This window comes from Eutrema salsugineum, unplaced genomic scaffold, assembly GCF_000478725.1.
Source record: "Eutrema salsugineum unplaced genomic scaffold, Eutsalg1_0 scaffold_1, whole genome shotgun sequence".
NCBI lineage: Eukaryota > Viridiplantae > Streptophyta > Magnoliopsida > Brassicales > Brassicaceae > Eutrema > Eutrema salsugineum.
This window is the reverse complement of record NW_006256909.1, coordinates 6034886-6061426: the sequence shown is the minus strand read 5'-3', so window position 1 is coordinate 6061426 and position 26541 is coordinate 6034886. Positions and strand designations below refer to the sequence as shown.

General features: G+C 35.5%; 6 protein-coding genes across 8 annotated transcripts; 5 read left to right on the top strand and 1 right to left on the bottom strand.

The window, feature by feature from the left end:
• The first annotated feature begins 1608 nt into the window (after positions 1-1608).
• Positions 1609-2940, top strand: LOC18029824 (CASP-like protein 2C1). Its single transcript, XM_006413203.2, has 3 exons — positions 1609-1889; positions 2362-2482; positions 2577-2940. The coding sequence occupies exons 1-3, from the start codon at positions 1738-1740 to the stop codon at positions 2829-2831; spliced, it is 528 nt and encodes a 175-aa protein (XP_006413266.1). The 5' UTR covers positions 1609-1737; the 3' UTR covers positions 2832-2940.
• A 1895-nt stretch (positions 2941-4835) lies between these two features.
• Positions 4836-7002, top strand: LOC18029823 (AAA-ATPase At4g25835). The gene has a single exon (XM_006413202.2). The coding sequence runs from the start codon at positions 5160-5162 to the stop codon at positions 6705-6707; it is 1548 nt and encodes a 515-aa protein (XP_006413265.1). The 5' UTR covers positions 4836-5159; the 3' UTR covers positions 6708-7002.
• A 4247-nt stretch (positions 7003-11249) lies between these two features.
• On the top strand, positions 11250-13341 carry LOC18029822 ((DL)-glycerol-3-phosphatase 2). Its single transcript, XM_006413201.2, has 6 exons — positions 11250-11512; positions 11954-12178; positions 12420-12480; positions 12604-12751; positions 12877-12956; positions 13039-13341. The coding sequence occupies exons 1-6, from the start codon at positions 11266-11268 to the stop codon at positions 13169-13171; spliced, it is 894 nt and encodes a 297-aa protein (XP_006413264.1). The 5' UTR covers positions 11250-11265; the 3' UTR covers positions 13172-13341.
• A 1261-nt stretch (positions 13342-14602) lies between these two features.
• LOC18029820 (oxysterol-binding protein-related protein 4B) lies at positions 14603-19125 on the top strand. Of its 2 annotated transcripts, none has more exons than XM_024149445.1 (6): positions 14603-15164; positions 16639-16794; positions 17343-17591; positions 17990-18086; positions 18291-18588; positions 18671-19125. In XM_024149445.1, the coding sequence occupies exons 1-6, from the start codon at positions 14856-14858 to the stop codon at positions 19068-19070; spliced, it is 1509 nt and encodes a 502-aa protein (XP_024005213.1). In that variant the 5' UTR covers positions 14603-14855; the 3' UTR covers positions 19071-19125. The 2 variants fall into 2 exon arrangements, with proteins under 2 accessions (XP_024005213.1, XP_024005212.1); XM_024149444.1 differs by lacking the exon at positions 14603-15164 and adding an exon at positions 16081-16215.
• Positions 19126-19348: 223 nt separating this feature from the next.
• On the top strand, positions 19349-22077 carry LOC18029819 (oxysterol-binding protein-related protein 4B). The gene is made up of 6 exons (XM_024149446.1): positions 19349-19459; positions 20167-20319; positions 20589-20837; positions 20974-21070; positions 21198-21495; positions 21580-22077. The coding sequence occupies exons 1-6, from the start codon at positions 19418-19420 to the stop codon at positions 21935-21937; spliced, it is 1197 nt and encodes a 398-aa protein (XP_024005214.1). The 5' UTR covers positions 19349-19417; the 3' UTR covers positions 21938-22077.
• A 4-nt stretch (positions 22078-22081) lies between these two features.
• Positions 22082-25052, bottom strand: LOC18029818. Of its 2 annotated transcripts, none has more exons than XM_024149447.1 (10): positions 24693-25052; positions 23832-24290; positions 23555-23754; positions 23399-23470; positions 23216-23306; positions 23022-23102; positions 22806-22868; positions 22590-22712; positions 22471-22509; positions 22082-22382 (listed from the first exon to the last, which is right to left on the bottom strand). In XM_024149447.1, exons 2-10 carry the CDS (start codon positions 24192-24194, stop codon positions 22245-22247), a joined length of 1170 nt encoding a protein of 389 aa, XP_024005215.1. In that variant the 5' UTR covers positions 24195-24290; positions 24693-25052; the 3' UTR covers positions 22082-22244. The 2 variants fall into 2 exon arrangements, with proteins under 2 accessions (XP_024005215.1, XP_006413260.1); XM_006413197.2 differs by having other exon boundaries at positions 23832-24323; positions 24693-25023.
• Between the last annotated feature and the right edge of the window lie 1489 nt (positions 25053-26541).

The window sequence follows — 26541 nt, the reverse complement described above, 5'->3', positions numbered from 1 at the left end:
AAACTAGCGTTAATTAATAATATAGACTGATAGAAATCATAACGAAGTTAAACAAACTTGTTTTACTTTATGTGCAAATTTTTGCACTAATTAACAAGAATATTTTATAGAGATACCGGAAAATTTTAAACAGTTCAATTCGATGTAAAGTTATTGATATGTTTATAATATTCAAAAGATATTTTTTAGCTTCAAAGTTTAATGAATGCGTTGGTTGGTCCAACTAACTAATAGGGCCCTAACATTAAATACTTTTAAGAGTCACTATTAGGATATGAACTTTTTGGACAGTCCAATTTACAGCACAGAACGTGCTTCAATACCTATTCACTTCCTCTTCGACAATGATATTTGAAATTAAATTTCTATTTTTGATATCCAAGATTTCTTTTTCCTTTCATATAACTCAAATGCATTTTCAGAATCACACTTGTTCAAGTCTCCTTATCTCATTGTTTAATCATTACATCCAATACGTCGAAAAAGGAACATTCAATTAATATACATTGATTTTTAGATATAATAAATGTTCAAATTACCTACATTAAATTTACGGATAAAACGGAATCATGTGTCTACAATAATTTATATAATAATTAAGAAAATATTTTAATTTACAGATAATGAAAACAGGTCCAAAAAATAAAAACAAGTTAAGTTTGGTCCAAACTCAATTTGGATTTTCAGGATCACAGAAGTAAGGTTCATGAATGTTAATATGTTATGTTGAAGCGAGTCGACATGCTATTGATTTGTCACTTTCCATCTTAATTGCAATCTGGCTTAAGTCAAAATCACCTCATTTAGAGCACATCGTGACTATTTCTCAACACATCTCTATGTCCATTAGAGGTGTAGTTGACAACGATTCAAGTTCCCCGATTTTGTTTTACTAAGACGTTGCTGGCGTAATTTGGGGATCAGAGCAAGTTACTCAAGTCTCCTCTCAAATAATACTAATATTATTCCGTACAAAAAGTTGGTGTATCAATCGACTAAATGATTGACATTTTGCGCGTCAAACCTTACTTTAAAGAGAGAGATGATATACGTTTCGTGAAACCATCACAATTTTTTTCTTAACTAGTTCTAGCTTAGAAATAAATATAAACTAATATTTTCTGATAAAAATTTGTGATTAAGAAAATCAGCAAAATTATTTCGATTTATTAAAGATAATTTTTTCTGCAAGGCCAATTTTTTATGATTTATATAAGTATATAACTTGTCACGAAGTACGACAAAAAAAATTAACCCACTAATGATTTTCAAGAGAGATGAAAAGAATTCAAATACTAAGATTCTTGGCCAAAAAAAAAGAAAGAGTACAAGGACAGAAAATTAATTAATAAATCCTTACGGATCAAATTCATTAGAGGCAGTTAGCTCATCAAACCATTCAATGCGAATTGAGAAGTCCACCGGTATTTTACTTCATACATGTACAACTATACAAGTGATCTGTTATAACCAAAAAAAACTATACAAGTGATCTACAAATTGCCGCGTACATTTTTTTATACCTTCAGTATTATATTCCCCCTGCCAAATCCTCAAATCCAAAGTCCAAACCATTCTATAAATAATGTACATTTACAAATTTATGTTAAGAGTCTTCCTGTATTCTCATTATTAGATACATCTAAAAAAATTCTAAAACAAAAAAAATAGAGAGGGAGAGAGAGGGAGAACGGATAATAAGAGTAGTGAATATTCCTGTTGGAAGGAGAGAAAGAAATGGTGAGGTTGAGAGAAACAGAATTGCTCCTGAGACTCTGTATCGTCTTTTTTCTCCTCCTCACTTCTTTTTTGGTCGGTTTGGATTCTCAGACCAAAGAGGTTGCTTATATCCACAAGAAAGTCACTTTCAGAGATTTGTTTGCTCTGGAGTATGTCCATTTTCATTGTCTAGATTTTATATGTATAACTAACAATTTAAGCTATCCATACAATATTAATCTCCAAAAGATTGTTGTAGTAAATCTGCAAATTAAACCCTTATTTTCCTTTCACTTTTGCAACACTAGTCCATATGAAATAAAAAAATCATTGAAATAAATTCCGATGGTTTTTCATTACATATCGTATTTAATAGATTTTGAGTTTTGTATGGGCGCTGTCAAACAAATATTTCACAGTTTGTGGAAGGATTTTGTTAAAATTTTCTAGTAACAGTTCCTGTTTTGGTCAAAATTTCATGAAATGTATCAATTTGTACTGTGGGGACTGCTGCTTTCACTCTTTTATTTTTTGGATAACACAAATCTTCATAATACATCATCCTCCCACAAAAACATTAGCTGTAAGTTTTCTTTTTATAATACTTATAATATGTTTGCGTTGTTTATGATTTTAATTCAGGGTTGAGTTGTACATAGATGTTGTGGTTGCTGCATATAACATTGTTCAATTAGGGTTTGGTTGGTTTGGTGCTGGACAAAAGACCACCAATTCTAAATGGCTCTCTTACCTCTTGGATCAGGTAGACATATCACACATTAAGTATCTTGATTTATAGTATCTTTGATTTAACATGCTATAGATATGTGTATGATATTAATTTCGAGATGAAACAGACGGCAGTGTACGTGATGTTCGCCGGGACATCAGCAGCGGCGCAACACTCATTGCTTGTGGTTACAGGTTCGAGGGAGCTTCAGTGGATGAAGTGGTGCTCCAAGTTCACGAGGTTTTGCTTTCAGATCGGAAGTGCCATCGTCTTAAACTACATCGCGGCAATTCTCATGATCATCCTCTCCTTCCTCTCGGCCTTCAACCTCTTCCGCCTCTACTCCCCTAAACGTTATTTTCACTTCAAGTCCTCTTCTTAATAAAACACTTTGTTAATCCTTTTCTTAATCCAGAATAATGTTGATAATGTAAAGAAAGAGTTGATAATTATTGATTTGAATCTAAATTATATAACTTGTGTATCTTCCAGTAAATGCAACGTTGTCATATACAATAGATGAACAATAAATATCACTATTCACTAGTCTATTGCTTGAGAAAATAGGTGCGTACGTGGTCTATACTTACTTTTGTCAAGTTACTAAAACTAGTAAGTGTGTCTTGCATTTTCTTTTGGTATTTTATAATGCTTTCGTGCTACTCGGGCCTATTGTGGTCCTTGATGATTCATCATTGATATATAACAGGGCCTAAAAACCGAGCTTACTTGCCTTGAGGCCCGAGTTAGACTTGATAAAATTATATATATGCATAAGTATACTGTGTTAATGTAAGTTTACCAACAGAAAAAACATTGTAATCAAATGTGAAGTTTAGTAACAAACAAAATATTATTTCCATGAGGAATGTGAAATTGAGAAGAGTCGTAACAAAAACTTAAAAGTCGACACAGCGACTACAAATAAGCTGTGGTCGGATTTAAAAAAAAAAACTTCCATTGTTATCAATTTTTCGAGACCAATACATTTGGATGTTGGGAGGTTATCCCGGAGAGAGAGATAATATTGGTCCATGTGTCTCCTTTCTAATTTGAACATATGAACATTTATAATTTTATTGTATGTTTTCGATATGGTCTGTGTTTCCTTTCTAATTTGGAGTCTTGGACATATATATGATCATTTAGAATATTATTGTATGTTTTCGAAAGACAGATGTTGTGCATTCTTTAACAATAACAAAAAGACAGATCTTGTGAATTAGTCCAATGATTCAACGTTCTCAAACCATCTGTCATATATATATATATATATATATATATATAATATCTTCAAAACTTAAATCCAAAAATATCTGTAATTATTTGGCAACGCCACATATGAAACTAATTTCAACATTATTGTGTTACGGTGTTACCCAAAAGGCCAAAACACACAAAAATGTAAAGATAACTAGTTTAGTCTATTTTCATGCTTTGCCGCGATTTTGTTCAGATTCACGATCTTACTGTTCCGATGCCCCATTTGGGGATGGTCAATATAAATATATATATATATATAATTTTTTTTAGAAAAAATGAGATGACTAGCTCTCAAAATGGACAGAGACACCAAGTTCGAACAAGGGTTTCAGTAGATTGGCAACAGAACAGGCTCACTTGTTTCTTCTTTTTTTTTTTAGGTTGACTCACTTGTTTCTTTGCAAAAACGTGACCTTAGACCCAATAGTCAGGGTGGTAACTTGGGAAATACCGATCACACAGAATTTATGAATATTAGACTATTCATTTTGTAGAACATTGGTTTAATGATCCATCAAACTTGGTCAAATATCTTTAACAGAAAAAATAAACTTAATCAGATATCATCTTCTTCGTATGGAAGTCATATTAACGGCATTAAATGAAATTAGTTATGATGATTTTCTCCATAGTTTTTATTCTTACCAAAATCTTGACTGTATAAATAAGTCGAATAACTCCACCAAGAAAGTCACTAATTTCAGTAAAAAGTCCTGATGTCAACATTTAGTTTGTTTCCTTACTTTTGAACAAGCATTTATTTCCTCTCTTTTTTTTGGTCAAAGCATTTATTTCCTCTTTATGGTTCCAATTTTTAGGAGTTATGACCAATATATTTAGGTATTTATATGTAGTAATTATTTTCTTGCAAGAAGAAAAGGAAGCTCCAAACCCAAATTGGCTTCTTTTTCTGTTGTTACTCCAAAACATTTATTTTTTGTCCATATGAAGTATGAACTCGCCCCCACATTTTCAAAGCTTTTTGTCTTTCATTTAATAAAATATATTTTATCTCTAAAAGGTGAACAAAAGTTTCCTAAAAAAGAAAAGAAAAGTTTATAAATGCCAAAAAAATCATCTAACCAATTGTATAAATGGAGAGAAACGCCCCTTTGTTCTCTTCTCTTGTGTTTTCTTGAGTTGTTTTCTCCAAAACACAACCAACTGCAGAATCACAAGCTTGATTACTAAAAGCTTCCCTCTTTCTCTCTCTCTTCTCTGAAAATTCTCCAGGAAAAACGAGAGACTCGCTGTCCAAGAAAACTCTGCAAAATCTCAATTCAACTGATTGAGCGAGACAAATCAATCAAATCCCCTCGTTTCTCAAAAACCCATATTTCCCTTTTTCTTCTCTCACCTTGATTTAGCCATAAAGTTGCCACCTTTTCATCTCTCCCAGAGAAACTCCTTATAAGCACTCTGTTTCTCATCTCTCTCTCTATAGACGATGAAAGAGTATTGGACATCTTTGGCTTCGCTTCTCGGCGTTTTAGCCTTTTGCCAGAGCCTAATGAATTCAGTATTCCCACCGGAGCTCCGTTTCGCCTTCCTGAAACTCTTCAACAGATTCTTCCAACTCTTCTCCTCCTTCTGTTACTTCGACATAACGGAGATTGACGGCGTCAACACCAACGAGCTTTACAATGCGGTCCAGCTCTACCTCAGCTCCTCCATCTCCTCCGTCTCCGGAAACCGCCTCAGCCTCACGCGCGCCATCAACTCCTCCTCAATCACATTCGGCCTCTCCAACAACGACTCCATCGTCGACACCTTCAACTCCGTCACCGTCGTCTGGGAACACATCGTCACACAGAGACAGACTCAGACCTTCGCTTGGAGACCAATGCCTGAGGAGAAACGTGGCTTCACTCTCCGGATCAAGAAGAAAGACAAAAACTTGATCCTCGATTCTTACTTGGATTACATCATGGAGAAAGCAAATGAGATTCGCCGCAAGAATCAGGATCGGCTTCTTTACACTAATTCGCGAGGTGGGTCTCTCGATTCGAGAGGTCTTCCTTGGGAATCTGTTCCCTTTAAGCATCCGAGCACTTTCGATACGCTCGCGATGGATCCGGTGAAGAAGAAACAGATCATGGAGGATCTCAAAGATTTTGCAAAGTGCCAATCTTTTTACCAGAAAACCGGTCGGGCTTGGAAAAGAGGATACTTGCTTTACGGTCCACCCGGAACCGGGAAATCGAGCATGATCGCCGCCATGGCTAACTATCTCGGATACGACATCTACGATCTTGAGCTCACGGAGGTCAAAAGCAATTCTGAATTGAGGAAGCTGCTGATGAAAACGAGCTCGAAGTCGATAATTGTGATCGAGGACATTGATTGTTCCATCAGTTTAACGAATCGGAGCAAGAAGCAGAGCACGGCGGGGAGCTACTATGATCCGGAGATGACGTTAACCGGGTCCGGTTTAGGAGATGATTCGGGCAATGGCAGCACGATTACGCTGTCCGGTTTGCTGAATTTCACTGATGGGCTTTGGTCTTGTTGTGGCAGCGAGAGGATCTTTGTGTTCACGACCAATCACATTGAGAAACTTGATCCTGCGCTTCTGAGAAGTGGAAGAATGGATATGCATATATACATGAGCTACTGTACGTTTCCTTCGCTGAAGATCTTGCTGAGGAACTACTTGGGATACGAGGAAAGAGATCTAAACGACGGCGTTTTCAAGGAGATGGAAGAAGTGGTGGTTAAGGCGGAGATTACGCCGGCTGACGTAAGCGAGGCTCTGATTAAGAATCGGAGGGATAGAGAGAAAGCTCTGAGGGAGCTGTTGGAGGAGTTGAGAAGTAGAGCGAAGAGAAATGAGAAGAATGCAAAATTGAGGGGTCGAAATGGGAGCTTGACGGTGGCTGCTGACGTGGAGGAGCAGGAGAAGAGGGCTTTGGACAGTCCTTATGCAGAAGAGAACGGAGAAGATGAGGAGGAAGAAGAGATAGATGACAGTATTTGCAAGAATAGTGAAGATTAACATTCTATTACACAATGTGAAAGTTGTGATCTTTCTTACTTTCTCTTTTTTAGGTAGTCAACTTTTCGAAGTGAGTTAAAAGTTAAAGAAGAAGTGGAAAAAAGAGCTAGCGAGGTAGTTAAAAAGAGCTCCTAGTGGTGCTGATGAAGCCTTTTTTGTATGTGGGGATTAGAAAATGCAAAGAGAATCATTGGGTAACCATTGGCATATGATATGGTGTCATTAATTATAGTATTGATAGGAACTTATTATTGGTGTTTTGTTGAGTGGTATGTAGTTATCATATACTATTAGGTATGGGAGTATTTAACTATATACCTTAGTTGAATCAGAATCCCAAGACTAATTAACCTATTCTATGTTTATCAAAGTCAGTGCGAACTTGTTTTGTGGATTGCGATTAGTAGGGATCCAATATTTAATCCGATCTGGTTTGGAAAAAAAAAATTAGGTATTCGGAATTCTTGAACTCGGTTTGCAATTTTTTAAATCTCAGAAAACAGTTGTTAATGATGATTAAACACTACTGAAGTATGACATTAATCGATTATCGTCCAAATCATAGTGATGATAGTTAACCCATTAATTGCAAATGAAACTGATCACAAAATAAAAAGATTTGTTGACGGAAAATTGCACATTTTATTCCTCATCTATTTGCAATCGACATAAATAATCTCTAACTATCGTGATTACAAAAAAATTCCTCAACTCAATGTTACTATGCAAAATTAAGACTAATATAGTCAAACCTTAACTGAGAAAACGGAACACGTTACATTAAATCTCGTTAACTTTTTATGAGTCTAATTTCGCAGAGTTAATATAAAGTTGAGGAATTAATTTGCCAAATTAAAAATTGAGGAATTAATCTGTAAAATTATAAAACTTGAGGAACTAAATGAACTAATATTTAAAAATATACACATAACTGTTAAGAAAATTATTACATAGCACTAAAAACTATTGAATGTGCAAAAAAAATCAAATAAACTATATATAGCTCTGAGCTATTAAAAATGGTAGTTCAAGTTGAAAAAAAAATGTAGCATTTTGCAAAAAAAAAATCATGTGGTAACAAACAGGTAAATTTTATTTTTTGAAAACAGTTTAGTTCTGATCTATTTTCAAAATAATTAATACAAAAGAAAAGAACAAAATTTAGATAACATAAAAAGATAAAAAGAATATTAGAAATTAATTTAACAAACGTATATATTTCTAATTTTTTTTGTAGCTCTTAGATGGTACTCATGTACTACAAACCAGAGTTTTATAATTATAAAACAATACTTTACAATATAATTTTATAGTCTAATATTACTGATCTAAAATAAATCTACAGCTCGAATCTGACTATATAAATCTATAAAAATACAATGGTAAGATCCAAGTAATTTAGGCTTTCATGCATGAACAATAGAGACTCAACTAAGATTACTTTATTAATAGCATCAAATACAAAAAAAAAGTTTCTGTAACTGTAAAAACTTATCGGTTAAGTTCTTATATAGTTTTATATAATTGTTTTGATTTTTTCTGTTTTCAAATTTAATAGTTTTTAATGTTAAAAGAAAATTATTAAAATTGTTATGAACAAACAATTTAATAATTTTTTCACATTCAATAGTTTTTAGTGCTACGTAATAATTTTCACCGTTGTTATGAATAAGCATTAACAATTATGTGTATACTTTTAAATTTCAGTTCATTTAATTTCTCAAGTTTTATAATTTTACAGATTAATTCTTCAACTTTTAATTTGGCAAATTAATTCCTCAACTTTATATTAACTCTGTAAAATTAGACTCATAAAAAGTTAGCAAGATTTAATGTAACGTTTTCCGTTTTCTCAATTAACAGTTGACTATATTTAATTTTAATTTTGCGTGGTCAACGTTGAGTTGAAGAATTTTTTTGCAATCACGATAGTCGAAGATTATTTATACCAATTGCAAATAGTTGAGGAATAAAATGTGTAATTTCCCATTTGTTGACATATGAAAATGGGACCATCCGTGTAATTGTAACTTCATTCAGTTACGTACATAGCTCGTCAATTTCATTCAATGTTATTCATATAAGGGTTGACGATCTATATCCCCATGGGAACTATAATATAGCACCAGATCCACACGGAACTATAACCTCGTTTTAGACGTCCATAAGAGGAAAGTTGTAGATCTAAATCCCCATGTAATAATAGTTCGAAATCTACTTCCCCAGATGTATTAGTTTTTACGGTTTCTGCCGGTTTGCGATGTAAACCCGAGAGTTAAACCATCAATCGCTGAAACCAAACAAAAAAAAACCGACCCGAACTAAAAAAACCTGATTCGAACCCGACCCATATGACAGCATTTTATTCTCACTTTGGTCCCAAAATCCCCAAATCGAAAAAATTCAGTAAGAACCCTAAATTCGATTCTGGAAAATCGATTGTTGTAATCAGTAATTTCTGAAATCGAGGGTAAATATAGTGTTATGGGTTCATATTTGAGTGTTAATTGTAGTCTTTTTCTTATGTCTCCCTCATCATCGTCATCACTTTCTGGAATGTTGTCGTGGAAAATTGAAGGCTCGTCCTCAAATTCCTCCACCATTTTCTCGATTTCAGTTGCATCTCTGTCCACTTCTTCTTCATCGAAATCGTCTTCGCCAAGCGCACGACGAATGACTAAGGCCATCGAAATCGTCGTCAACCTCTTCCTTCAGCTTTGATTTCGAATTCGATTTCTAGGGTTTAGGATTTGGGAATTTTGAATTTGGAGATTTTGTTGGGTTTTGGTTTATTAGTTGGGTTTTGGTTTATTAGTTGTAATCGGGTCATAATCCGGGTCATGATTGGTTTAACAACGCTAATACATGGTTTAGCTTTGTTTCCGATATAGTAATCCAACTAAAACCGACTCCAATGGGGTTTGGGCTTTCGAACTTTGTAACTGTGGGGAAGTAGATTTCGAACTATTATTACATGTGGATTTAGATCTACAACTTTTCTCTCATGGACGTCTAAAACAAGGTCATAGTTCCGTGTGGATCTGGTGCTATATGATAATTCCCATGGGGATATAGATCGTCAACCCTTCATATAATCATATATATGTTATGTCACTTTAGCTGATTGAAGATTATTTTGTGTTATATTATGAATAAGCTGGATATATAGTAACCGCGTAGGATCCTAGGATTGAAGAAGGGTCTCGAATAAGTTGATTTCTTTACACCTTAAGTTGATTCACTATAATGGGCTAAATAGTATATAATATTAATTTGTACTTTGGTTCAACTTATATCTATTCAGCCTCCATTAAATGGAATTAGTTTAAAGAGTTGGAAAAAACTAATGATAGATAGATTGTTGCTAAAATGGATCTCCCATTGGATAAGAACAATGCCTTAAGATCAGTGCCTTGTCAATGTCAAAGTACAAACACAGGACGAATTGTTTAGTCTGTAGACCAAACATTGATTGTTGATATGCTGGTTTTTTTTTTGGATTTTCTTAGCATCGTGGACTACAGGACTCACCCATCTGAAAAATTGGTCACAATGTGGTGTCCCTTTATTTATTTATTTTGGTCTAAGTGGTGTCCCTTTATTATATTTCTTACTTTAATAACAAATTTAAAATATACCATCATATAAGCAACAAAGTTTATGCTTCTGCTAATTAACTAGTTGACCAAACAAATTGGATCTCTCCATCGACTATATTCATTGAATAATGAGCGTATTGCGCCTAGATAATTCAGATAATACGGTGAACATATTCTTTGCTAATATGGATAGATTTGGATGCCATTAATCAAATTACCACAAACGGAATGAGAGTTGAAGTGTCCGAAAGAGATAAAATAGCATAGTTTAAATGTCGTGAAATAATAATTGTGTACAAGAAAATATCCAAAAAGACGAATTAAAAAAGGGTAGATTTTGATATTAATACCTTTTTTCGGGATTCGGTGAGAAATAAAAAGAAGATTTGATTTAGAAGTGAGTTGGAGGTGATGCATGTACATTAGACTTTTGTCGGAAAAGCTGAGAAAACGATAGAACTTCTTAAGCCCATTTTACATTATCTGACTTGGATTCACACTTTAACTTTTCTTTGCAATCTTAATTTCTGGCCAAAAAATGAAAAACGAGAAAAAAAGGAAAGAAATGGAACTATAACATGTGTTGGTATCTTTTTCGAATTTGGATTAAGAAGAATCCAATATATATTTTCAGAATACAATATATTACAATTTCGTTTAACATTTTTTTTTTTGGTCAAACAATTTCGTTTAACATTATAACCAAAAAAACATATTACCATTTATTTTTATAGATAATTAGATTGGGTAAATATCCGGGATATTTGATGAAAGAACCCGTTTGGGGTAACTAAAGTCAAAAGTGTTGTTTACGAAACGGTGTAAACGTCGCCGTTCAGGGCATCCAAATTATGTGTCACAGCCCATGATCGAAATTAAGCCCAATAGTGAAGACCCAATCAATTTAAAGGTGACGTTATATAATACGTCACAAGTCAATTTCACTGCGTTGTTCAACTATGTTAGCATCTCCGACTAGATTCGTTGCTCTACGAAACCCATTCCGATCGTCTAATAAGATTCCCAGCTTCATTTCTCACTTCCCCAAAGGTTTTCCGCAGAAATCTGTGATCCGAGCTTCAGGAAACATTCTATCTGTAGCTGCTATGTCGACCCCTGCCGCCGTCGCCGCCGTCGCCGCCGTCGCCGACGCCGGAAGAGGATCGATCACTCACGTTATATTCGACATGGACGGTCTTCTTCTCGGTAAATTTTCTTTCTTCAGTCTCTGATCTTTGCTTTTGGTTGATTTGGTGTTAACTGCCTTTGTTGTTGTTTTGTATCCTTTGTATCGATTTCATGAGTTCTCTGTTTGATGAGGCGAAGGTTTTTTCAATGTAGTTCGTTTTTCTTATCACTGTGACATTGACTTGCAAAATTTTGTTTGAATTAGGAAACTTTAGGCTATTTTAAGCATCTGATGTCTCTAGTTTTGAGCTTCACTGTTCTACTATGTCTTGGTCAAGAAATTAAGCTGAGCCCTTTCTCAATTTTCAAGCAATGGCTGCTCTCTATTTTGATTCTCACATTACCAAAAGACACCAATTTGTGAGATTTCTTAAATGTTTATTCTACAAATGTGTCTTTTGCTGGTCCTAAACTCTCTTGGTAAGCCTAACTTGTGCTAATTTTGTCTACTGTTTGCAGACACTGAGAAGTTTTACACGGAGGTACAAGAAAAGATACTTGCTAGATACAACAAAACATTTGATTGGTCTTTGAAAGCGAAGATGATGGGAAGAAAAGCGATTGAAGCTGCCACGCTTTTCGTTGAAGAATGTGGAATTAGTGACTCACTTTCACCTGAGGAGTTCATTGTAGAGAGAGAGTCTATGTTGCAAGACCTCTTCCCCACAAGTGACCTTATGCCAGGTACAATCCACATTCCTCACCTATGTAGATAAATACAGAGAGAAATTGTTATCCCGTTGTGTTAAATTAAATGAAATTTGTCCTTGTTGATTAGGCCATTCATTTTACTTTTGATAAAGATAGATGTCTTTAAATTCAATTTATATCAGCCTCTGATTGATACTCTTCTAGTCAAGCCCTAGCCTTCTTGATCTTGAAATTTTTTTTGCTGTCATGATCCAATATTCTTCCTCTGATGTAGGAGCTAGCCGACTTCTCAGACATCTCCATAGCAAAGGAATCCCAATTTGTGTGGCCACAGGGTATTTCTTTTTTAATCTACTTTCTCATAATAGATCACTGAGAGTGCAAAATGGCGTTTTCAGATTCTATTTGTGCATTTATCATTTTGGCATATCTGATCTGTTTTGTACCCTTGAATGCAGTACACACACCCGACATTTTGATCTAAAAACACAAAGACACCGTGAGCTTTTTTCCTTAATGCATCACATAGTACGCGGAGATGATCCAGAGGTCAAGCAAGGGAAGCCCGCTCCAGACGGCTTTCTTGCTGCAGCTAGGAGATTTGAGGTATTACAGGCAGTCATTAACTACACCATATCATTGAAATGAAACACAGATTCTACTAGCAGGTGTGTCAAACTTTGAAACGACTTTGTAAACTGATGTCTTCCTCTTCTTTGCGGATTTCATAGGACGGTCCTGTAGATCCACGAAAGGCTCTGGTGTTTGAAGATGCTCCGTCCGGGGTCCTGGCAGCTAAAAACGCTGGAATGTAAGTGGATTTTTCTGGTAACAGTTTCCAAGTCCTTGAGATCTAAAAGGCTAAACTATGATATTCGATGGTGTGTGAGCAGGAATGTGATAATGGTACCGGATCCAAGATTAGATAAGTCCTACCACGATGTTGCGGATCAAGTTCTAGCCTCTCTGCTAGATTTCAAACCAGAGGAATGGGGCTTACCTCCCTTCGAGGATTCACAAAACTAAGACCACCGAGCTTCAGGATAACATTATCCTCACGCTAACGGTACTTGATTTTTATTTATGATGATTGAACCCCAAATCCTGTATTGGAAAGAGCGTTCATATACCATTTAATTGACGATGATAGATTCTTATTGGGGTATTTTTCATTTATATGATATGGTTTCATGTCAGTACTCTCAAACTGGGTATAAAATGAACTACAGTTGAAATGATAGGTTCCTAACGCACCTATTCGAGATTGTAGCTATTTTTTTTGGGAACAGAATTATGTTCTAGAATCCATAAAATATCTTATTTGAACCACCCTACTGGATTAGAACCATGTCAATAACTATGATATTCCAATGGAAGACTATTTAAAACGAGTGGATTAACGGGATCTGTTATTTATTATCTTAATTTCTTTTTTTCGGATGTTGGACCCCTAATTTCATAATTAACACTTTTTTTTTGTTCTTCTAATGCAACCAAATTATGGCTAATGTGCCATATAGATTCATATCGGTAGCCAAATTTTTATAGTCTTTGTCATTACTAAGAGACATGCTCAAAATTTTGCTATCCATATATTTATGTTTGGTTTAGTTATGATTCCGGTAGAAAAAAGCTTTTGGGTTCGCCACTAATAATAGTAATAGTGATAGATTCGTAAATTACTAAATTCTTTGGGGTCAACTGTTTGTTATCGTACGTAGTACGTAGATAGACGAAGTCCGGAGAGTTTCCGGTAGATCTATTGCAAATTTGTTACAAATTACGTGGTTGTGTTGCATGCAGACTATGCAGTGTAATTTTTGTTTTCTTGCAATAATTTTATAGGTTGTTTGCTTCACGAATTACGATTGAAAGTTTCATGAATCATGACAGTAATATTAGTTTTTCACCATTGCCATTTCTCAAAAAATATAATAGCTTTTCTGATATTAACGACGTAGATAATTTTGATAATTAAATATGACGCAAAGTTTGGCGTCTATTTAGGTTTTGGTTTAATCCCATTACAGTCACTTGCGCGTATGCACCGTCCAACGTCAAAGTCACTAACGTGCGCTTCGTATCGAAGTTAAACCTAAATTTGACAAATTTTATCTATTCCTCTGGAGAACAATTATTTTAATCTTTGCTGCTTATAGGAATGAATCATACATCGTATATGAGTCCAATCCATATTTAATTTTGTTGGTTAGACATGTCTTTACTCTTTACTAAAAATAAACTATTTTCAAGTGGTGAAATAATACTAGAAACTGTATTCGTTTCAAAGTAATTTCTCAAAAAAAGAAAAGAAAGAAGGAGAATTGGATACATGAACCATGATGGTGTATAGTATACTAATATTTGGTACCTTGACCGTGCAAAAGCAATCGAGTCATTGAAGTATTAAGCAAACGTATCTATTGTATAATATAATACAAAGTCAATATCATCAGGTATATACAACATACTTACAATATACATTACCAACTCAAAAATCACACATCAACTTGATTATTCATGACTTCTTACGTTCCATCTTCTCAACCTGACAAGAATTTCAGTCTATATATTTATTTCCCATCTAACCATAGTTCCTATAATCCTAACGCAATTTCCCCAAACAAAACAACAACCAAGAAAACGTATATACTAAATCAAGAACATAGCACAACTCCTACACCATAAGCATCATCGGTGCTAATTATATATGGAGAACGATATATGCAAGAAAGGATCATCAATCTCAAGAAACTCATCGGTCGGATATTACTATCAGCAGAGGTTGGAAGGTGTTCCGTTCAAGTGGGAGATCCAGCCAGGGACTCCCATTAATACTCAGCCGGTGGGGATTGTTCCTCCGATCAGTCCTCCTCCGGCGATGCTCAGCCGCAGCTTCCCTAAGCCATACATCTCCGTCGAAGAGCCAAAGCATTTCGCTTTTCCATCGAAGCTGAAGCTGCGGAATTGGAAGCATATTCGTTGCAAGAGATATTTCTCTAGATTGACTAACAAAATGGTTTTGTCTTCGATTTGTTTGAACCCTCAGAAACGCTAGGTGGACATGAATTAATAATTCGTATGGTTTTGGGCCGAGTTAATATTCTATTTGGGCAATCAACATAGGTTTTCTTATCTAAACAACTTCTGGTTATTTAAGATAAATAAATAACTTGTTGGCAACAAAAGAATATTTTAACGTACTCTGCTCTTCTAAGTGTTGTTTATAGATATATAAAAAGTATGTTTACCGTAATGCTTAAACAGGCTATTCTGCTCTAACGCTATTCCAAATGTTTATATATAAGCGTTACTTAAGGCTGACACAATACTTTAAATCTTGCTCTAATGATAAACTGGTAATCAAGTTTTTTTTTTTTTTTTTGACAAAGGGGTAAAATCAAGTTTTAGAAATGAAACTTGGTAAGATATAAGAAGTTCAAGAACACATCGTGAAAGAGCACGATCTTTCACAGTCAAAACTTTGGCTCATCTTTTACTTTTTAATTTCACAATGCGTTCTTGAACTTAGTATCTCATACCAATTTTTTGTTTCAATAACTTAATAACCAGCTAAACATATATTCGAGCACGATTTTAAGTATTCTGTCAGGCTTACCACTCATAAGTTTAACTTAAAACGAATTTCAAAAACAAACAAAGTTAATTAATATTCATAAGTCAATTATGTGTCAGACTTAACACTCAAGAGTCTTGGATCACTCCCCTAGGCACAACAGAAAACGGCATTTTAAGCAAACGATGAGGTAGTAAATGAAACGAAGATGGATCTAACAACTAACGCTTCCTCCGAATCCAAAGTTAATTAATGCTCACCCAATTCTTTTCCTTCTCTAACATCTCTCTAATTACATATCCTTGTCTATGTTTCTATATAAATGGAGCTAGAGATTAAGAGTTATTAAGAACAATGATGAAGAGTAATTTGTACTCTATGGGTTTTGAGATTTTCAGATTCATTTCATAAATAGAACTCCTTGGTTTTTTTTTAATCATTCATTTTATCCCCCTAAAAAAAACTCTCATCAGTATTAACGACTTTTCAAATGGTAAGTGGATCTTATTCTATCACACACTTAGTTTTTTATATATAAAATAGTTCCAACTGTTATAGTTTGTACAATCTAGTTATGATTGATCCTACTCTTTCTAATCATAAAATATTAGTTTAATGAAAACGCAAAGCATATTTGGTCAGGACAGTACGTCATCTTAATATTTGTTGGTTGTTAAATATACATCTCCATCTTAGTCATAGCTTTTTTTTATCAGGCCATTTAAGATGAAATGAGTCAATTTTGTACTATAGACGGATTGATATATGAGTGTGGTGTGGAGGAACCACGTTGAACAGATTTTGGACGTGAGAAATGGTGGTTCTTTTGAAGCGAGTAAACAGCAATTTTATTGGTCATTAGTTAGGTGTTTAAGGTTTAAACTTTGAAATACCGTGGGTTTTTTGGTGTTTAAAGGCAGATGAACAAGAAATTAGAAGACACCTTGTGCTTACCAAACCTTTCTCTTTGGAAGATGAGAAAGACTCTGAACATACAGCTTCAAATGTCATCCGTCGAATCCTTAGCCTCCTCAAGAACGTACGCCCAGGATCCGATCTCACCAATTTTCAGGTTTAATTTCTTAGAACTTTTCTTTATAAAACTATTCATAATTTTTTAGAACTTGTTGCAGTGATAAATTTTATTGCTATATTATAGAACGACCATTGCGTTTTTCTATTCTTTCTAAATTTTTAAAAAAGTTTCTTAGAAAAGGCGAAAAATATAAGTTGTGTTATGATATATATATGATATTAATGTTTAAATATATAGTATAAAGTATAAAATATCAATAGGTGTTTTGCATGAAAAATAAAAAGATCCGTATTAAGATTAAGATACACTGGTGGCCGGATCAGTAAACTAACGGATCAGATTTATTTCGGAGCTACCAATCCAGAAATCTAACAGATACTTACATAGCAGTATTAACTACATGAGAAAAGAAAGACAGACAAAGTTAGTTACACAGTTCGTATCATCAATGGAACATTTATATTTCCGTACCAATCACATCATTTCCCAATAAATTCATTTCTTTGATCTATATATTTAGAATGATACGTATTCACTTTTTGCCCCATATAAAAGGTGTTAATTATTTTCTTTGAAACGTAAAGCTGCCACCTCAGCTGAACCTACCAAAATCACAACTTCAATGTTACGGCGAGATGATCTACAGCTTCAACGGTCAGGATCTGCTCGGAGAATGCAGTCGCCGCGAACTTCCCATCGAACGGCTCAAATCGGTCGTGACGTGGAACATCTCCAAACTCCGACCAGTAATTTTTGGCCAGGCTCCGTACAACCCTGTTATTGGAGAGACCCATCATGTCTCCAACGGTCCTATCAACGTCCTCATCGAACAAGTATAGTCTTACTTATTACAATATTGAACAGAAAATTTTCTATATAATAAACGAACACACACATATATATATATTTGTTTTAACGAACATATAAATTTAAAAGAGAAAATCTCGTTAAAATCATCAATTAGAGTTTATATAGTATATATTTAGTGGTACTTGTAATTTTATTAACGTTTGTTGAATCGAGTACATTAGTTACTTAAAAAAGTGTACAAACATCATGATAAATAAGTTTTAAAGTGATCTAGTGATTAATATAAAAATAAAATAAACATAAACTGATCAAATATTAGAATATTTTAAAAGTAAATGGGTGATTTCCTTTCCCATTTTTTCATAGAAAATATTAAACTTTTGGAGCAATTGCAACATGCTTATAAATCGTTAATGTTTAGGTATCGCATCATCCTCCCGTGTCCGCACTTCAAGCTACTCACGAGAAAGAAGATATTGATGTTACGTGGATTCAATGTTTCATTCCTAAATTTCGTGGTACTATGTTTATTTATTTATTTATACGTAGCAGTACTACCGCAAAAACCGAGAAACCAAGTTTAATTTTGAATAATCCGTCCAAAAACAAAACCAATTTGACATATGCGTTCGTTTATCTCTTAAATTCTATTGGTAATATGTTCGGTTTACTCTTCTTGGCTATAAATATAAAATCTAGTTTCTGCGTGTTGTTGTCATAAGGTGCTTACGTGGAGATTGAGGTAAAGGGCAAAAGGGTAATGAAGCTTCGGAGACGCAAAGAGACTTACGATATGACCCAACCAAGACTAGTTATAAGATTATTACCCGTGCCGAGAGCAGACTGGGCCGGTAAAATCAAAATAAAATGTCCGGAGACTGATCTCGAAGCCGAGTTACACTTGATCTCCGATTCTTTCATCGAAAGATTGAAAGGCAACAACAATAGATCCATTAAAGGAAAGATCTCTCAATCTTCTTCCGGGAATAAGCTCTACGACATCTTTGGCCAATGGGACAGGTGAAAACATGACTCCTTAATTACAGATCTTAAGAATATCATAATTAAGCTATAATGTCATTAACATTCCTTAATGTTTCAGAACAGTAATGGTGAAAAATGTGAAGACCGGTGAGCTAGAGGTTATTTACAATGCTAATGAGAACATCTCAGGACTCAAACCTCCAACTGTCAAGAATCTGCAAGAAGTGATGAAGACCGAGTCGGCGATGGTGTGGAGTGAAGTAAGTGAAGGAATATTGAAGAAAGATTGGGAAAGGGCAAGAGAAGCCAAAAAAGCTGTGGAGGAAAAACAGAGAGAGTCTCTGAAAGAGAGAGAGGCTTCTGGTGAGTCATGGATTCCCAAGTATTTCTCGGTGGTCAAAGACTGGGACTGCATACCGAGACAGCACGTGGTACCTCGAGCTCCACTCGTCATCACAGAGGCGCAAGGAGATATCGTAAACCGTTTTCAAGATTCCAAGATTGTGACGATAGCTTAAACTATTACAATTCCATGCAAAATAAAACTGATGGATACAAACCGAACCATATGGATAATCACAAAATGAATCTCTTTTGTTCCCATTTTCTTTTTCTTTTTTACTTTTTTGCTTTAATTGCGTATAACGTGCTTTCAGCTCCATCAAGTGTGATTTAGTCATCTCCATAATTTATTTATTAGCTTAGCTTTAGGGTGCAACCTTTTTAAAGCATTAGGCCAGCTTTAACACTCAAAAATCAACTCAAAATTTTTTCAGTACAACAACGAAAGAAGCAAGAAGTTTTGGACCACAACCCTAAGCACACGACAAAAACGGGCCACGATGAGATAATAAATGACACGAAGATGGATCTAACGACCAACGCCTCCTCCGGATCTGGTTCCATAGTAAATGCTTACCAGACTCTTTTCCTTATCTCTATCATCTCTCTATTTACATAATTCCTATATTTGCTACTATATAAATGGGGCAAACTATTGAGAATTATTACTTTAGATACTGTGATGAAGAGTACTTTAACTCTAGTTTTTGAGTGTTTCAGATAGAACTCCTTGCCTTTTCTCTTCTTTTTTTTCTTTTTTATTTTTATTTTTAAAAAGCCCATTCATTCTAAAACAAAACATCATCAATAAAACTCAGAAATATCGTTTCTCTGCAACAGCTTTTGAAATGGTAAGTGGGTCAGTGGGTGGGTCATATGCTCTCTACTACACCTTGGTTTTACTTGGGGCATGCATATATATAGATATATATTATACTTGTAATCTTAACACTTTCAAAATTTCAACTGTTAGAGATTAAACGATCTAATTGTTATTTATCTTACTTCTTATAAGCCAAGATTAAACCAATGATTACAAAGAGCATATTTGTTTGGTACGAACTGTTAATATCTCCATCTAAATTATTCATGTCATTTGTTAATCAAACCATATATATAAGATGAAATGTAAATAATATTGTCTTGGACTATACACGGGTTTATATAGTTATATTATTAATTTGTTATATATGATGAGTTTGGAGGAACAAGGTTGGACAGTTTAAAGGTTTTAAACTTATAGATTTTCAATGGTTTTTTTGTTGTGCAAAGGCAGAAGAAGAAACCAGAAGGCACCTTGTCCTGGCCAAACCTATCGCGTTGGAAGATGAAAAAGATTCTGAGAACACAGCTTCAAATGGCATCCGTCGGATCCTTAGCCTCTTCAAGAACGTGCGCCCTGGATCTGATCTCACCAATTTTCAGGTTTTTCTAAAAAAAATCTTTGTTGACGAGTCTTGTTGATATTATATTACAGACCGACCATTGCGTATCTTTTCCCTTACAAAAAATTGAAAGTTATTTTAGTATTAAATTGAATAAAAATGTGTGTAGGCAAAGATAGACAGGAGGCACAATGCATGAAAGTGAACTTCCGAACTGTTTCTTTCCTCGAAATTTATTACAATTTTTCCCCGTTCTGTACACCAACTTTTTCTTATTAAATTTAATAATTGTATTATTTGAACCTAAAGCTGCCACCTCAGTTGAACCAACCAAGGTCACAACTTCAATGTTACGGCGAGATGATCTACAGCTTCGGCGGCCAGGATCTGCTGGGAGAATGCAGCCGCCGTGATCTTCCTATCGAACGGCTAAAATCGGTGGTGACATGGAACATCTCCACACTCCGTCCCGTGGTCTTTGGCCTGTCTCCGTACAACCCCGTTCTTGGCGAGACTCACCATGTTTCCAATGGTCACATCAACGTCCTCGTTGAACAAGTACAACATTATTTATTCCAATTTATAACACAAAAACACCTAAAATTTTAAAATGTCAAACTCAAAAAAAAAAAAAAAAAATATTCAATATGAATATATGGTTTTTTTACCCCCTCACCAAAAGAAAATTGTTCAGGTATCGCATCATCCTCCGGTGTCCGCACTTCATGCGACTCACGAGAATGAAAATATTGACGTGACATGGTCTCACTATTTCACTCCTAAATTTCGTGGTATGTTTATTTCTTATTTGGATCTAGCAAGTTTAATTAATCTTTGAATAAACCCTCCCAAGAACACGACCCGACCGAAGCATCTCGTCTTGGCTATGAAATCTATAATTCCTGCATGGTTAAACAGGTGCTTATGTGGACGTTGAGGTAAAGGGCAAAAGGGAAATGAAGCTTCTGAATCAAAGAGAGACTTATGAGATGACCATGCCAGGACTTGTTATGAGATTCTTACCCGCGCCGGGAGCAAACTGGGCCGGAAAATTCAAGATAAAGTGCTCCGAGACCGATCTCGAAGCTGAACTACATTTGAACTCCGATTCTTTCATCGGAAGACTCAGAGGCAACAACAGTAGATCAATCAAAGGAAAGATCTCCGAAACTTCCTCTGGTAATCAGCTCTACGACATCTTTGGCCACTGGGACAAGTAAGTACATAATATCGTAAAGACATTACAGCTCTTGATAACATCATAAGCTGTAATGTTATTAATATCCCACAATGTTTTCAGAACAGTAATGGCGAAAAATGTGAAGACCGGTGAGCTCGAGGTTATTTACAATGCCAAGGAGAACATATCGGGACTCAGACCTCCAGTTGTCAAGAATTTGCAAGAAGTGATGGAGACCGAGTCCACCATGGTGTGGAGTGAGTTAAGTGAAGGGGTACTGAAAAAAGACTGGGAAAGAGCAAGAAAAGCTAAGAGAGCTGTGGAGGAAAAACAGAGAGAGTCTCTGAAACAGAGAGAGGCTTCTGGTGAGCCATGGGTTCCCAAACACTTCTCAGTTGTGAAACACGGTAAGGACTGGGACTGCACACCGAGACAGACCTCGGTTCCTCGGGCTCCACTCGTCATCCCAGAGACATAAGAGAAATCTTAAAACAGATTTCAAGAATCCAACACTATTGTGTTGATGATAGAGTAAGTTATATATCCATGTAACATAAACCGATCAATACAGACTGAACCAAAGGGATAATAACAAAATGAAACTCTTTTAACCAAAACTTTCTGTTCTAATTGCGTATAACTGATATTTAGTTTCATCAAGAAACATCAAAATCCCAAGAATCATTTCAGTTTCTTTAGAAAATTTACAGTATCTAAAAGATCCATATCTGGATGGGACATAATTAGGTCCAAGAATCGCGTGCTTCGGCTCAAGAATTCCTCTCTCAGGCAACTGTGCTTGTGTAATTAGGGAAGAGGTTGACCAATGCGTCAAGAGCATCAGGATGAAACTTCCTTGCAAACAGATAACAAGGCCGTGTAATCCCGTTCCATGTACAAGGCCAATGCAGCTCATCGCCATGCTTCAAAACCACAAGTAAAAGCATAAAGAAAGAGAATGAGAGAGATAGCGAGTAGAGTACCACGAAAGAGAGAGCCGCAAGAGCATACCTCTCCCACACTTGTGACGTGTGTACTCATGTCCTCAGACTGCACAAGCGATAAAAGAGAAAAGTTGGATAAGAAGCTAATCAAGACAATTTTCAAGAGATTGCGTTCCCAAAACAAACCGTGACATTTTTCATGAAATCTAATGTAATCTCATTTGCTCCGTAAGTCTTTGGATGCCACCTTCGTTCAGACCAATCAACATACGTCACTGACCAGTTTGAGATCCCCATGGGATCAAGCATCTGAAAGAAGAGCCAGAAAATAAACAAAACGTTTCAGCATCAAGAAGGCTTTTAAGGTAGCAAAAGATTGGGTGTTAAGAAGAGTATCCTCACACTGAAGAATGTTGGCAAGTAATGTTCATCTGCAATACAGTTCTTGTCGGCCTCTATCCCTGGCTGAAATTTATAGGAAATTTCTTGTCAGAATCAGAACACAGAACGAAGAGAACTGAAAACTTTATCAAAAGATCCAAGACCAACAAGCGCGATATGCAAAAGAAAAAATGCAATGGAAAACCAAAAGAAAAATCAGCTGCAGGACAAACTTACTCCACAATACTGGCGGAATTTTGAGTAGTACAGACCATCAGCCATCACTATAATCGCGTGTTGTCGCTTCATTGTGAACCACTGGCAAGAAGAAAAGACGAAAATTACACAACAAAAGGTGACAAAACTCTTCTTTTTTCAAATAGAAGCATGCTGATCAAGACAAGCTCTTAGAGATTAAAGCTTGTCTTTACCTGAGCACCCTTTCTAAAATCTTCCCTGGCAATTTCGGGTAACATGTGTTCCATGTGTCTACCGGTCCCATGTGGACCAGGATCCACAAAACTTGAGAAACAACGAGATAACAAAGCTTGTGTCAGTCAACGTTAATGGAGAGAGCAAACTCTTTTCTTTTTTGTTTTAAGAGAGAAATTTACCTCTCAATGAAGCTGACGTTTGAGTACAGCAAATATCTATAGGTGTAGTCAAAAGTATGCAATGGTATACAGCTGCGCAGAAAAATAAAGTTGATGTGATTCTGATTTGTGCAGAAAACTTTAACTGGGACACTAAAGCAAGATTGAAACCATTACCTCTCTGAAAGAAGAACGAAGTGTTGGTTGTCAGGATCTTCAAGAGCATTAACCAGTAACCTCTTCTCGGCATCAACCATAGAAATCCTTCCCCAAGTGACCTCATCACTATGGATTTCCCGATCAGAAAAATGACGACTGATGTGAACTGGCCGTTCCTTTGACGGGTGGATGTAAATAGAGAACTTCCCTTCATGACCCTTCACAGCACCAAAAAACCGCAAGTAAGTAGTGAAATGTAAAAAAAAGATTGGACTTTCGTTGAGATGTATGTTACCTTGAAGAATTCATCCCAGAGCTTCTCAAACGGCAAAGTACCGGGAGTCAAGAACAAGAAAGCGATTTTGGAGTTTTTGGTAAAGAAGGGAGGCGTTCTTAGTATGTCTCTGACCACTGCTCGAGCTGCTACCTCCTCATCAGTGAATTTCCTGACATGAACAGGTAGCCACGCCGAGAGAGCATCACCGCAGCCTCTGGTGCTATAGAGGCCATGACACGAGGACCTCTCGCCGTGTGGTGGGAACATTTGAGTACAGATCAGAAGAATGCTGGTCACTGAAACAGTAAGAAGGACCCATAAGGGCTTCTTCAGAGATGTGTGGTGACGTGGCCCCTGCAAAATCTTCTGCATCTCACCCATTGAAACCAATCTCCAACACCTCCCTTATCCCTTCTAATTGAAAGGCATACAAAGACTGAATCTTTTTGTTACCTCTGCATACTTCTTTTACATTGTCTGAAGAAGAACAGATTTGAGTTTTTATTGATCCTAATGAAGAACAAAGACTATCAGAGATTAGAGTAGCAAAGAGATGACCGGAAAACACGGAGAGATTAAGTTATGTTTCAAACTAATCTAAGAACAAAACTCCTTCAGAAAGAAGCAATCAGCAAAATGGAAAACTCTAAAACCCGCTAAGTGCACGTTGTTCCCGTGATTCGGGAAGTCCAGGACATTCCTCACTATCACTCTCTCGCACACGTACGAACTTAACAAGTCTAAGTCTCGTGATTTTTTTCTCTGACCAAACTAAACAAAAAGCTCTAAATCTCAGATTCGCTTTCCAGCAAGTAAAAAAGAAGAGCAACTACAAAACTGTGGAACATTGTAATGAGCTAAAGTGTCAAATGCGTTTACCTGAATAAATTCAAGCTGAATCGAAACAGTGGAATGCAGAAAGACAGAATCTTTGTCCGAACCCAGATCTCAAAAGAGTCGATTTTGATCCTCTTCTTCAAGATCTAGGGCGAGAACTTAAAAAAAAACCAGTAGGGTGATTCAACGAATATGAGGTCAAGAGAGAGAGAGAAAGTTTTTTTTTTTTTTTGGTTTTTAAAGGATCTTTTAATTCTAAAAACATACATACAAGTAATCGTTAGTGGAAGACGATTCAGAGCCTTTTCCTTTTCTTCTATACTTCATCACTTCCTCTGATTCGTTTTCTCTCTCTCTCTTTTGGGTTTGAAATAAAGAATTGAAGAGACTTTTTGGTGAAACCAGCAAGTCTTCTCCAGTGATGGAGTTCGAAACAAATAGAGAACATTATTGAATACGGGCTTTCCATTTTCTCCAATAATTTCTTTGAATTTCTTGTTATTAAACTACTCATAAAAAATTCTCTAAGCATCTACATTTCTATTTGTTTCGGATTTGAGTTGGCTTCACGACTCTGGAACCTTTTTTTTTCAGATGATATTATGGGCAATGGAAAATAAAATTCTCCAAGTGGATATAAAAATAACGACTTTAGTTCTGTCATCGCAATTGGCTCATCAGGACAGTCGCCGGTTTGTTCCTACCACGACGGCGGAAGATCTGCTTATGGACATTAATTTATTTCCATTTTTTGTTGTTGTTTCCCATTAGGCTATTATCACTCTTACTAAATTATTCAAATTAAGTTTTTTGGTGATATAACCGTGACACTAAAAAGGCCAATTTTTTTAAAAAATGACACATAAACTTGAACAGCTAGGGAACTCCTTTGAAGCACTTGCACGGATGAAAATGCGTCTCGCATACTCGGTGAGGCTTCTCCGATCATCATGAGCCAAAATGTACTGCAAACGCATGGTCGATTAGGCTATATATGAGGAATGGTGTGAAATAATGAGATGGAAATCGGGCATAACATAGCGAAGATCTGTCTATGAATTGCTCTATCAATATCCAACTTGGACTGTAATGGTTGAAGGAATAAATGGATTAACCATGAACAAAAATACGGATTGGAAGGTGCATTTCCAAAAATATAAAATAAAGGTATGATGCGACTTAAAAATTATCCAAACTGTGAGAGTGATGACAAGTGTAACCATCAGCGGACCCAAAATGAGAGGAAAGGGTGTCCCCGGCACCTAGTTAAATTGTGTCATTCAAATTTGCAAGCTTAAGCAGTTAAGCTGGTAGGATACTTTTTGTTTAATTGGTTAAAAAATTATAACTTCACTTCATTCTCATTTTGTATGTTTTTCTTTTGTTTATATAAGTGACTAATTTAACTTTGATAATCCAAACTATAGTATGACCCCGTGAAATTTTTTTATGAATCTACCTCTAGTCCTAATTTCCGACTAGATATTAGTGTCTCATTGTGCCAACAATGGGTCGGGATGAGCTTTGTGAGATGACGTCAAAAGATATTACTATATGTTTTAGGTATGTGTAACACTTTGCAAGACCAAGCTATACAAATTGGTGGAAATGGAAAATAAAACGAAAGGAGTTTATTTTGTTTTTGACCAATTTTTTTTTTTATAAAACGAAAGGAGTTAGATCAATATAATGTAAAACTAACACAATTATAATTCTTAGCTAGGTTGAAATGCTATATTAATAAAATCTGGCTATCGTATAGTACTCTGCATATTTGAGGAAGTGTGTTTAGTTATGTAGTGGTTAAAAGTTCATCTCTACTATTTCTTACCAAGACTGCATTTCCGCACAAAGAATTAAGACAATGATTAGATGAGGAAAAAATCATGAT

Excerpts from the sequence above, each read along its gene's own strand:
- LOC18029820 (XM_024149445.1), top strand. The coding sequence starts at position 14,856 with ATGGAGAACGATATATGCAAGAAAGGATCATCAATCTCAAGAAACTCA. Across the intron at positions 15,165-16,638 it reads CTAGATTGACTAACAAAATG|GCAGATGAACAAGAAATTAG; the intron begins GTTTTGTCTTCG and ends TGGTGTTTAAAG. Across the intron at positions 17,592-17,989 it reads TCAACGTCCTCATCGAACAA|GTATCGCATCATCCTCCCGT; the intron begins GTATAGTCTTAC and ends GTTAATGTTTAG.
- LOC18029824 (XM_006413203.2), top strand. The coding sequence starts at position 1,738 with ATGGTGAGGTTGAGAGAAACAGAATTGCTCCTGAGACTCTGTATCGTC. Across the intron at positions 1,890-2,361 it reads AGAGATTTGTTTGCTCTGGA|GGTTGAGTTGTACATAGATG; the intron begins GTATGTCCATTT and ends ATTTTAATTCAG. Across the intron at positions 2,483-2,576 it reads TCTCTTACCTCTTGGATCAG|ACGGCAGTGTACGTGATGTT; the intron begins GTAGACATATCA and ends GAGATGAAACAG.
- LOC18029818 (XM_024149447.1), bottom strand. The coding sequence starts at position 24,194 with ATGGGTGAGATGCAGAAGATTTTGCAGGGGCCACGTCACCACACATCT. Across the intron at positions 23,755-23,831 it reads TCTGGGATGAATTCTTCAAG|GGTCATGAAGGGAAGTTCTC; the intron begins GTAACATACATC and ends GGTGCTGTGAAG. Across the intron at positions 22,869-23,021 it reads AATTCCGCCAGTATTGTGGA|CCAGGGATAGAGGCCGACAA; the intron begins GTAAGTTTGTCC and ends TATAAATTTCAG.
- LOC18029822 (XM_006413201.2), top strand. The coding sequence starts at position 11,266 with ATGTTAGCATCTCCGACTAGATTCGTTGCTCTACGAAACCCATTCCGA. Across the intron at positions 12,481-12,603 it reads CCAATTTGTGTGGCCACAGG|TACACACACCCGACATTTTG; the intron begins GTATTTCTTTTT and ends CCTTGAATGCAG. Across the intron at positions 12,957-13,038 it reads GCAGCTAAAAACGCTGGAAT|GAATGTGATAATGGTACCGG; the intron begins GTAAGTGGATTT and ends GTGTGTGAGCAG.
- LOC18029823 (XM_006413202.2), top strand. The coding sequence starts at position 5,160 with ATGAAAGAGTATTGGACATCTTTGGCTTCGCTTCTCGGCGTTTTAGCC.
- LOC18029819 (XM_024149446.1), top strand. The coding sequence starts at position 19,418 with ATGGATCTAACGACCAACGCCTCCTCCGGATCTGGTTCCATA. Across the intron at positions 19,460-20,166 it reads CCTCCGGATCTGGTTCCATA|GCAGAAGAAGAAACCAGAAG; the intron begins GTAAATGCTTAC and ends TGTTGTGCAAAG. Across the intron at positions 20,320-20,588 it reads CTGATCTCACCAATTTTCAG|CTGCCACCTCAGTTGAACCA; the intron begins GTTTTTCTAAAA and ends TTGAACCTAAAG.